This window comes from Sabethes cyaneus, chromosome 2, assembly GCF_943734655.1.
Source record: "Sabethes cyaneus chromosome 2, idSabCyanKW18_F2, whole genome shotgun sequence".
In the NCBI taxonomy this organism is placed as follows: Eukaryota; Metazoa; Arthropoda; class Insecta; order Diptera; family Culicidae; genus Sabethes; species Sabethes cyaneus.
The window spans coordinates 55,037,183-55,049,664 of NC_071354.1; the positions used below are offsets into that span (position 1 = coordinate 55,037,183).

The 12,482-nt window shown below is 38.1% G+C and overlaps 1 protein-coding gene across 1 annotated transcript in view; it reads left to right on the forward strand.

Annotated features, from left to right (window-relative positions):
• The window catches only part of LOC128738251 (fat-like cadherin-related tumor suppressor homolog), a 589,652-nt gene that overhangs the window by 458,626 nt on the left and 118,544 nt on the right, over positions 1 to 12,482 (forward strand). Inside the window, exon 7 of the mRNA XM_053833248.1 lies at positions 11,421 to 11,482. Within this exon, the coding sequence (XP_053689223.1) occupies positions 11,421 to 11,482 (62 nt within the window). The remainder of the gene's footprint in view (positions 1 to 11,420; positions 11,483 to 12,482) is intronic.

Sequence of the window (12,482 nt, forward strand, 5' to 3'; positions counted from 1 at the left end):
ACCCGTTTATGTTGGATTCTGCGAATAGCCGATGCAAATTTTATTCTTGCTTACCAACCGGCCAGGTCCAGTCCGGCTCGGTCTAGTTGGTAGGACTGTCGTCGCTCAAGTGCTATTGTAGTGTGATTTCATGACAACTTTCAAGAGCACTATCAACAATCAACAGACCCTTCAGTGCTTCGGCACAAGCCAGCACCGGATCGGCACGGAAATGACGCTACCGAGGCGATACGATAACAATAGCCATGTGGAGTACCGGGCAGTTTGCAGCAGTGAAAGATTGATTGACTATAGGAAAAGGTGAAAGCTGGCGAACAGTTTTCTTTTGCCAGCACACTGCACACTGCACACTGCCCGGACCCCCACCCGCCCGAATGCATTTGCTTTTTCACCCGGTCGGTAAATAACCAGGTCGGTCAGCCTATGACCGTCCTCGGTTTTGATGCAGAGCAAGGCGCCTACCGTGCGCAGTCCAATGTGGTACACCTACCGAATAGAGAAAGCATCGGCTGAAAAATTAATTTAATTTTCTCAATTAGTGACTCTTTGCGAGTTAAATCCTCAAAATACTTTTTTGTATATGTCTCAGTAATGGACATATTCATTTAACTTTCAAAATGCCAACTATATACATACTTATAAAAATATTACACCTAGTGATGGCACGTTCATAAATTTGACAGTAAAAAGGCGGAAAAAGAATAGTAATAATTACGAATCTAACAGCCGACAAAGTAAAAAGTTTCAATCAGTAGGAAAATATTTCTTTCAGTCATGTACTACGTACGAGTAATGCACATAAAAGTGAAATAAAGTACCGCCATCCGGGGTGACACTGGGCCACAGGGGTGAGATTGTGCCAAAAACCAACAATGTTTGTTTATAGAAATAGATTATATCTGTGCAAACTGCCAGTTCAAATTCAACATGACTTGAAACATAACATATTTATTCATAACGTGGAATGGAACACAAATAATATTAGCGAACAGTAAGATAAAGTATTCATTTACAATATATTGACAGGTTATTATGCGTAGGAAGGCTTTTAATTACGAAAAAAAATTTTTTTTAAGTTTTGCACTTTCCGAGCTCCACGAGGTGAGATTGTGCCAAACTACAACGATCGATTCGGCGTGTGAAATTCACATACACAACAAATATGCGTCAGTGTACGTCAATACACTTAAATTGTTTACTAGGGAACACAATATTTTGACAATTTAGATTGCATTATCGTTTAAATAGTAAACAGTATCGTAAGTCTGCTAAATAATTAAAATTCACTGTTACTTTTCCTCTAAAAGTTTCATTTTAACACTTTAATATGAGACAAATATGCTTTACATATATTGTCGTTTTTAAAGGTTAGGCTGATTGCATGTCCTCTGGCTGCAGAATCTCGAACGAAGTAAATAATTAACTTTGTTGCATGATCACATAGATAAGTCTTCTGAGATTTTACACCCCCTTTATTTCCCATTTCTAAAGCCTGGAGACGCTACTACATATTTAGTAGCTGTCTGAAAACTACGTACTTATTAATATTTTTTTTGAAACGATGGTTCTGCAATTGATGAAGGGATGGAAGGGGAAAGAAATGAAAATTTTTTTGGAGAAGGAGGGGAAGAGCGGAAAGGAAGGGGGAGGGGTATTGGTAGCTATGCTTGACAAGTAGTCATTTTGACTCCTACCTTTTGTCCAATACTGGAAGGTGCATGAGTTGAACCAAGCTGTAATCTAAGATTATGATTGCACCTTAACCATAACCATAACCCCCTTGTAGGGGGTGACATTGTGCCAAAGTTCATGTAATTTTAATATTAGCAATGGCCATTGTAACTAAACCAGATTTCTGGCAGTTGTTAACTAAACATTTAAGTATATATTGGCAGGCTTTAAATCAACTCAATCGCTAAATTACGTGCATAACAAGCTAAAGAACAAAAACCTATGTTTTTTTGGTACAATCTCACCCCGGCAGACGGTAGTATTGAACTAGTCACTTCTTATTGTTCACAATTCACTTCTCAGTTCTTATTTCTCACCTTCATCTTCTGAATTCTCAATTCTCTCTGTTCACTTTTCACTTCACATTTCTCGCTTCCCACTTCTTCTCACTTCTCATTTCACATTTATAACTCATCACTTCCCAGCTTCTTACTTTTCACTTCCCAGTTCTCATTTCCTGCTGTTCCCTTTTCACTGCTCAATTCTCACTTCTCAGTATTTAAGTCTAACTTCTCACTTGTCATTTAAATACAGAGTAGCCAACTTTGAATTCGTTTTTCTCGAAATCAGAATTTTGTTACTTCGTTCGGTCTGACTTAACACCGATCATATTTGTTTATTTGTTTATTTTTAAAAAAATCATCGGATACAAGGTGGTCTTCATGATATAAACACATATGACAGTCAATACATACAATAGTACAATTACAAATTTATCGTCTACGAGAGAGTCGTCGTTGAAAATTATTAGGCGTCATGTTGAAATAGAACCAAACGTAGAGTTTGTTGAACCGCATTGCCATAAATCGGATAAGGTCGTACAGTCCGTAGTTTGTATTCCGTCCCTGCAGGTGCAGGAAATACCTGGTTCTGAGGGGTCGTTCAGGAGCATACAGATTTAGTTGGCTCAGAAGAGCGGGGCTGTCAATATCTCCTAGTAGCAATCTAGCCAGGAACGTGGCTTGAGCGTTGGCACGTCTTCTTTCAAGAGTCTCCAAGTTAAGCAGACGGCAGCGTTCCTCATATGGCGGAAGGTTTCTAGGATCGCGCCATGGAAGACTGCGCAAAGCATACCGTAGACATTTTTTCTGCACTGCTTCGATTCTAGTGATCCAAATTTGTTGATATGGACACCAGATCACTGATCCGAATTCCAAAACAGACCTTACAAGTGCATAGTACAAAGATCGAAAACAGTACGGGTCACGGAACTCCTTGGCGATTTTAAAAATAAATCCAAGTTGCTTATTGGCTCTGGAGATAATGTCGTTGTAGTGTATGCGGAAGGTTAGTGCGCTATGCAGGACGACACCAAGATCACGAATGTGATAGACGCGTTGTAACAAATGTCCTGCCATGTTGTAGCTAAAAGCTATGGGCTTATTTTTACGATGAAACGAGATGGCGAAGCACTTTGAGATGCTGACGGTAAGCATGTTATTCGAGCACCAATCTTCAAATTTATCCACAAGGCGTTGCAGTTCAATGCAGTCGGAGTCCCTTTTAATTGCTTTAAAGATTTTTACATCATCAGCATAGAAAGATCGACAGCCAGGTGGCAGAAGAGCTGATAGTTCGTTTATAAAAAGAGAAAAGAGCAAGGGTCCAAGGTTGCTCCCCTGTGGCACGCCAAAGATGTTGTTGAACGAGTCGGAGACCTCTGATCCGATCTTCACACTTAGCCTACGGTGAGTTAGGTACGAACGTAGCCACCTGCAGAACGGTGCGGAAACTCCCAGCTTCTCCAGCCTAGCAAGGAGGATGCCGTGATCCACCCGATCAAACGCAGCTTTCAGGTCCGTATACACTGCATCAATTTGCACCCCTTCATTCATGTTGCGCAGGCAGAACGAGACGAAATCGACGAGATTCGTGGAGACTGAACGTTTTGGAAAAAAACCATGCTGGTCTGAGGAAATGTAGTGTTGGCAGCTAGCGAACAAAGCGTCGTTCACGATTATCTCGAGAACTTTAGAACTTGAGCATAACGATGTAATCCCTCGATAGTTTTGTACGTTGCGCTTATCACCCTTCTTGTGTACAGGGAACATTACTGATTCTTTCCATAGAGTAGGGAACTTACACTGCTGAATTGAAGCATTGAACAACAGTGATAGAGGTCTAGCGAGTACAGTAGAACACTTTTTCAGGATACAAGATGGAATTCCGTCAGGTCCGGCCACTAACGAATATTTTAATTTTCCGATGGCAGTTTTCACAATCTCCTCCGATCTCCTATGGTCGGTCCTGGGCGATTCGTTATCAATTGGTTGAGCATCTCGATACTCGCTAGTTGGCTTCAACCAGGTCGAGCCATCTCGTTCGTTGGGTCTCTCTGTTTCTAGTGCCGCGCCGGTGGGTTTTCTAAGAGAGCATATCCCAAGTAACAATTTGGGTTTTATTACACTCTTATGATGGCATTTAAGACCAAAATTGGTCATGAAAACCGCCATAAGAGTACAATAAAACTCACATTGCTGCTTGGGTATGACATTACACAGTCTTTCGGTATCCTTACGACGTGATCGGTCGGCCGCATCCTCTCGACTTTCATGCCTGTACCTCGTGATTCACCGTTGCTACTCTTCACATTCATCAGCATTACAGCTTCAAGTCCAAAGTACAAGAGTAATTCTCGCTGAAACGGGGGCACTACTGACAGGAGGTCTTCAAATATTGGAACTTTTGCTCTCAATTGGTTGAAAATAGTTAAAAAATAAGAATTACACTTTTAATACCTCGAAATAGTGGACTCCTTGTACGCCAAGGGGCCTAACAGTTTAAAAAAAAGTTGAATTTTGAGCAAACCATGAGATCTATATCATATGATATTTCATGAATTTGCCATGAAACTACCAACAAATGGCCCGGTTCTGTAAAGAAGTAGAACAGGGCATGGTGAAAACGGCGACTTTTTGAAAAAAATACAACATGGCGGCCAAATCCAAGATGGCCGCTAACTTTTTTTCACTTCGTTTCCCAAGTAACAATTTGGGATTTATTACCCACTTATGATGGCATTTAAGACCAAAATTGGTCATGAAAACCGCCATAAGAGTACAATAAAACTCATATTGTTGCTTGGGTTATAAGCCCTATCTATCCTCTTTACAAAATCATATCGTTTGCAGTTTGTTTCATAGCAAATTTTGGAAATATCACAATAATTATATGAAAATTGTGAACCTTGCTGCAAATAACTGGCTGTTTTATTCAGTAAATGTCATTCCACACCTAATTTTATGAATGTTTCTTGTAGCATTCTTCCTCAGCAATATTGGCCCCGTTTCAGCGAGAATTAAGTCTAATGAAGGATTTGTACATTGTCAGTTTCGTGCCCCGCATTTCGAGCGCCGCTCGGCTTATAACACCTTCAAGTGCAATACTGAATACCACGCAAGAAAGACCATCTCCTTGTCGAAGTCCCCTGCAAGATTAGAATGGGCCCGACAATCCCCCCCGAGATTCTCACACAGCACTGGATCCCATCCATCGTAGCCATGATAGGTCTAATAAACTCACCCGGAATGCCGTTTTGGTCCAAAATCTTCCATAGCTCTTGTCGGTTTACACTATCATATTCGGTTTTGAAATCAATGAACAGGATATGCGTGGAGACTCGAAATTCACGGCACTTCTGGAGGATCTGCCGCAGGGTGAAGATTTCGTCCGTTTTAGACCGACCCTCCGTGAAGCCGGGCTGATAATTTCCCACAAATCTATTGGCTATTGATGATAGTCGATGGAAGGGGAAATCACTTTGTAGGCGGCATTCAGGATAGTTCTCACAATCCAGCTTCTCGCTTTTCTTGTAGACGGGGCAAATAACCTCGTCTTTCCATTCCTCCGGATTCGTTCCGTATCCCAAAGCTTGTCGATCAATTGATGCAACAGCTGGCCAACTAGTCCGAACCAATTTTATTAGGTTTAGCTCCACACCATAGTTTGCTGCTGTTTTTTCGTTCTTTAGATGGCTTCTTTAACTTCATGTATCGATGGAGGTGGCAAAACTCCGTTGCTTGCTGCACCAATGAGGTCACTTCCTCCACACGAATAAATGTCTAGCCAAAATCTGGCGATCAGTTTGACCGATGGGGAGGACTTTTTCGGGAAACGTCTTGCCAGTTTTGTTCAACGCAGATACAAACTGTTGTCTGAAATTAGGAGTGATGACTCCTAAGGAGAAACAGAAATCTGGCAAAAATCTGAGACATTACCAAATATCTGGAAGATTTTAAACTTTGTCTGGCATGCAATAAAAAATCTGGTAAAATCTAGATTTATCAGCAAAGCAAAACCATGGATATAAACGTCCTTCAGAACTTGACCCTTCTTTATCGATAGACTTCGCTGCCGGTTATTAGAGTACAGGAAAATCACGGGACTAGTGCAAAGAACACAGTAATATTCTATCTCGTCACGATTCTGAGATATTCCAAAAAAATCAATATGCTCGTTATAAGCGCCATCTATCGTATCAGTTCCGAATTTTGTTGTCCGCTGTCAGATTGATCTCGACCAGATAAACAACTTTGCCAAAGACAGCAACTGTATATCTCTTCTCAGTCCCGAGATATCAGAGATTCTAGTATCGAGAATCTAGAATCATTTATTTTGACTACGAAGCTTTCACGGCTTCTATGGAGTTTAGCTATGTAATGGTACGAAGCTAGTCAAACAAAAATGTTTGCTGGGTTGTAACTAACTTAGTTTTCCAAAAAACACTGATATTGTTATACTCCTTTAATTTACACGCCGTTACACAAATTTGAGCGCAACCATTCCAGACAGATAGAAATTTTGCAATAATAGGGTACGGAAGGGTATTCCCATCACGCTACTAATTTCGGCACATATTAGGGTATTGTCGTTATCGTCGGGCCACTGTTATGGTCGGGCCATCACGATTTTACAGTTTTAGTAACTCATGATATCTATGATACAACCATTGTAAAACTTCTTACTGTGATAGCTAACTTTTCACAATATTATGAGTTTCAATCGTCTATTCAAAACACCCGTACTGAAATCGGTGACTAAATCTTACAAAAAAAGTTTTCCAGGCGCAATGAACTTTTCTTCAAAACATGATTCATGAAATGCAATTATCAAAATAAATTTTGAAAATGTATGAAGTGTGTTGTGCTGCACACGAAGACTATAGAAAAATCCCCTCCAGTAAGGTATTTGGGAAGGCTAAGGTGAAATACTAAAAAAGCGCTATTTGTAAAGGTCGGGCCACTTCAGTAGTCATGGTTGGGCCACCATAATTTTAAACGCAGAAGCGCAATAATCGCTAGAGAATTTCAGTCACGTAAAATGTGATAAAATAAAGCAAAATTAATACGATGAAAACCTAGATTTTTGTTGTTTTACCTTTGTTATACTATAACAAAGGTTTAAAAATTGGTCGAAAAACACGAAATTGATCCGAGGCCCGGAGGGCCAAGTCACATATACCAATCGATAGGGTTCGACGATTTGAGCAATGTCTGTGTGTGTGTGTATGTATGTAATGATTTTTTCTATCGCCTGTTTCTCAGAGATGGCTGAACTGAATGGTTCGCTATTACTTTTGTTTGAAAGGTGTTATTGTCTAGTAGATCACTATTGAGTTGTTTCGTGACACGACGTTTCGTTTAAAAGTTATAAGCAAAAATGTGAAAAATACGTGACACGGGTTTCTTCAAAACTACATGACCGATTTCAACGATCTTAGTATCAAATGAAAGCCCTTATTAAAGCTAAATTGTTTAGGAATTTTTAATTGAAAACAAACAAGTAGTTTAAAAGTTATGCTTAAAAAACCTGTTTTGACAAGGTAATAATTATCGCCTGTTTCTTAGAGATGGCCAAACCGATTTATGCGCTATTAGTCTCATTTGAAAGATAATATATCCTAATAGATCACTATTGAATGGTTTTTTGATTGGACGTTTAATTTGAAAGTTATGAGCAACCGTATACACCACACCAAAATTTACAATAATTTATAATGGTTTTAACCAAGATAATTTACCTAATTTCAATTATTTTAATATCAAACGAGAGGTTTTGAGACTACAAATATATATGCAAAATTTCATAAGAATTGGTTTTACCGGTTAAAAGATATTAACCGTCGAACACTCGCGCCAACTTTCGTAACACAGTTACTCGCGCGCACAATAGCCCCAAACCAAAGAAAACGTGTGCACTAGAGTTTTGACTGGAAAAACTTTTAGGTTTTTCCTAAAGGTTTTAGGTTTATCGAACCTTTGGAAGAGTTTCTTGAAATTGGAAGCTCTATCGTCTGGTGGAATTTAAATTTTGATTAATCCCCCTAAAAGTGAAATAAAAAAAATATTTTTCTTCAGTGTCAATATAACACATTGATGTGTTCTGCAAAGTTGTAGAGCATATTATTACAAGAAATTTTGCTAAAGACAGTTACCTTCTATCTCTGCAGCGAAGATAGAAAAATCTTATTTATTGTATATGAATTTGTAAAATGAACTTTGATTATAAAGAATACCCTAATTTTGACTCCGAATTACTCGACCATCAGCAGACGGATACATTTTAAACATTTTACATTTGCTATTAGTTTTGCTGCATAAATTTTCCCAACAATTAAAATTATTAATGCATTGAATAATTATGATATTTTGCTCACAATAAGTTTGTTGAAGAATATACGTTAGTTAAACAACGATTTGTAACTTTATAACAATATGGCGTTGAAAAACCTACATGTGTTGTATAAAATACAACAGCGTGAGTTAATAAAAATTGATGAAAATTATTCAAGAAAACTCTATTGATGTGATTCAAATAGAATGGCATTACAGGAAACTATGCATAGTTCAAAAACCTATAAACTAGACCTTTACTAGACAATGTATATGCTAAAGGATAAGATTTCCTCTTACAACTTACTTTTATTTGCACTTACTCAGATTAATAACAACTTACTTATACTTACTCAGCAATTTCATGATCCTTTTTTCATCAAAATTTAAAAGTGTTCCTATTTTGTTCAAATTTTGTAAACTTATTCAATTTTCAAAAATATTATGTAAACTAACGCACTACACAACTACAACCAATAGATGAATTATGTTCCGAAGACGTGTCGATTTCTATCTCAAATAGCAAGTAAGACCGTATAACAAAGGTTCCTTTCACCACTAGGTGGATTTAATCGGGTTTTTTTCATTGTAGTTGTACCCTTCGGAAAAGGCGATTGTAGCAATATAGATTTTACAGAATCGTCAAAATTTCGCAAAAATGCAATTAAAGATAAAGCATTTGTACCTATTAGGGCCGTTTTTCACGGAATTCATTCTTTTCATGTCTCTATATAGAATTTCAATACGTATGTCTTAGATTTTCTGCGATGGCCCAACCTGTACAACATGGCCCAACTATGACAACATTTTTTGTCTTCACGTAAATGCCTATAGCTTTTTTATTTTTCAAGCGATCAGTTCAAAACTTTCCTGAAATATACCTTATTCTTAGACCTTTGCAATGATGTATTTAGATTTCCAAAATTCCTTTTAAAACGAAACTTATGGGCGAATTCCAAAACGTGGCCCAACCACGACGATACTCCCCTACCTTTTTTGGCTACACTTTCCCAAATAAAAACTTTGCCGCTGTATAACAATACTGAAACGAATGTAGCACTCCTAGACTTTAATGTGTTATAACTATTTTCATGAAAATGTAAGTAGTTTGCTTAATTTTATTCAATAAACATTAAAACCACTGTTTTTCCACTGGCACGTAACCAGGCTGAAAAAACTAGCAGCAATCGCTTACGCGTATCCGCTCTTGATGATGGTTTGGAAAACACACAATTATGATCACGTTTACTTATTCTAGAATCTAAATAGCTGTGAATATGCTATAACAGTACAATTCTACTTCTTTTTATCACGAAAGAACACAAAAATTCCCCTCTGATATGAAAATATAAATCAATTTTCATTCACTAGCCATTATCAGCATTTTGTTTTTAATTCCAGCGTATGGTGCGTTATTTACACTACTACCAATATATGTGCTGTTATATCTGGTATTTGAGTGACAACTGGCGCTAGTGTATATGAACGATTTAGTGATACACTAGCGCCAGCAGTAAGCTGTTGTCATTGCAAAACTAAGTATCTTCAATGAGCCCTGAATGTAGGCAATAGCGAGAAGTTATCCATCGGTCTATCTTTTCTTGTCTCTTTTGATATGTTTTTGAAAAGCATTTAATTGCTGTGCTAGCTATTTCGGCCTGTCGGATTTAAAAAACACAGACACCACTGTAGAAAATGAGCACAATTTAGCCGCAGCGACTTCATCATTTCTCGCGACTATAATTCAAATTCAGTAGCGTTTTATTAAGACCAAAATACACGCCGATATTCAGTAAATATTATTCTATCAACTGGTATAAAAATCTTGTCTCGAATAAATATAGTTTCAATATTGTTGAATATTGTTCAGGCTACCGCTTAATGGGCTGGAAATACCCACCCGTACCTTAATTCCCTCTTCAGTAAGTAAAATCAATTTAACGAAAAACAGGGATATAATATTTTCACTTGAACTACTCTTGGAAGCGCATATAAACTCAAAAGCTCATCAGTATCTAGAACAATTTCGAGCCCTGCGAAATCCTCTCCAGTACGGTAACCTCGGCAGGTGCACCAGCGATTTATGTTTATATCGATATTGGAAAAAACATTGTGCTGTACATGGCCGCACCGAACGAACAACGGAACGGGGAACGGTCTTTTATAAAGACGTTATGCAAAGCAAGTACTTGACAGTGGAAACCCTATCCAGACGAAGCCTCTTACCCTATTATTCCATTAGCCGGGAGGAGAAGAGATGCACATAGAGTCGGAAGGAAAGCTCATCCCGTGCGGATCGTGTGTTGATGAACGAAGAAAATTTTTACTTGATAATAAGTGGATTTGAGACCACTTTCTACAGTAACAGCGATAACACACATGTTGGTGAACAAAAGTTGAATGAATACCTTCACATACCTACACGTGTAGCACCACCAGCTGGTTGTAATGTTAACGTTTTGGTGTTGTTTCAATATTGGTATTTACAGTCATGCATGTGCGGAGACATTTTTGCGTTGAATCCTAATGCTAATAATCGTAAACTAATTTCTATTTATTCAGCATTACATGACATGCGTGTCTTTCGCCATAATCTGGATCATGTGTGTAGAGCGGGTGTTGTTTAATAAATAAGCTTTCAACCGATGATGCTAGGATACAGAGAACTTCATCACACTCAGTCCATTCAGTTTTATATTGTTCCTATTAATGGAACACTTTGTTTTACGCTCAATTTCAATTGAAATGATGATTTTCTAAACGTCATTAAATTGAGGCAGAAATTTTTAACAACACATTAAGTCTAACTGGATGAAATTGATTATCACAAATAATAGTAGATATTGAATAGGCTGTACCTACTATATTAATTTTTGAATGGTTGGTTACAGCGAAGGGAATAATCCGCCTCTTTGTAATTTAATTATTTCGATCTTAATTATTTCCAGGAATAATGGGCAATCATAAAGTTTATTTCGCTCTCGATTCTCGTCATAAGCTCACGGACATTGTCATATAATATAATCCTTGTTTTCAGTATTGATTGTATCTAATGAATACGTTTTACTCCATTTTCAGGTTTGATTACCACTACTGCGCGGAAACTCGATAGGGAGAACCAATCCGAGCACATCCTTGAGGTAAGCTTCGACCAACATAGTTGTGTATACATTTATTCTACCGCCTCCGCCGCTGACAGTCAATATCGATTGAACTTACACTGTGTAGTGTAGTATTTGCCGATAGCGAAGTCAGGTTTGGAAACAAACTAGCAGACGTAATTACGAGAATTTTCCATTCATGAACCGTAGTACACTCGCTTGCAGGTGCATGCGGTCTGCCATTGTTAGCAGTCACAAAGTACGCTATCCGCGCACAAGTGATTCCTACAAAGGACGCTTTCCGTGGTTTTCGCTTACCCATTACGATTATGCGGTAATGATCGTACTACTCGGAATCACTTCTTACGGTTCGGCTCACCCTCTTGTGGTGACTTTGAAATATAGCATGACAGCGCAGGAAAGCCGAAGGGCAGATAAAAGTTCAAAGTTTCCCTGATTGCACCATTAGGAAAATTCTTCTTGGCAAATTTTTCACTTCGCTTAAGCTGAGAGTCTAACAAGAGGTAGAAAGGCACATCAACAGCTGAGCTTGTTAGTATCAATTTTTGTTGGATTCTTTATTCAATGTTGTTTTTTTATCATGACTTTCAGTACAATTACTTCGGTGCCACTGTGACCCGACGAATCATTAGCCTCTGAGTAAAAATGGAAAGCTTTGAAATTGAAGTAATTGTCCGACAGAATGAACGATGTTGAATGCCAATCTTGTCCGGTACCTGCAATTAAGTGTAGTTTGCAGTGTAAACATTTGTTCAATTTTAAGAGGACAATAAACCTACTTTTTCTTTTGAATGCTAAAAGGAAAATGAACCTTACCCTTTTCTTTAAAAAAGCAATGTTACCTTTATATTTATAAGTGAGTATTGACGATGGATTTTCTTTGCTCTATATAATCATCCTCAACGAGTCGTTTCGTTTCGACTATTAAAGCTCAATCATAATGGCTGAATGTCCTTTTGCCCTACATTGTAAGTCTTCATAACATATCTCTGTTATTATTCCAAATTGCTTTGCAAAG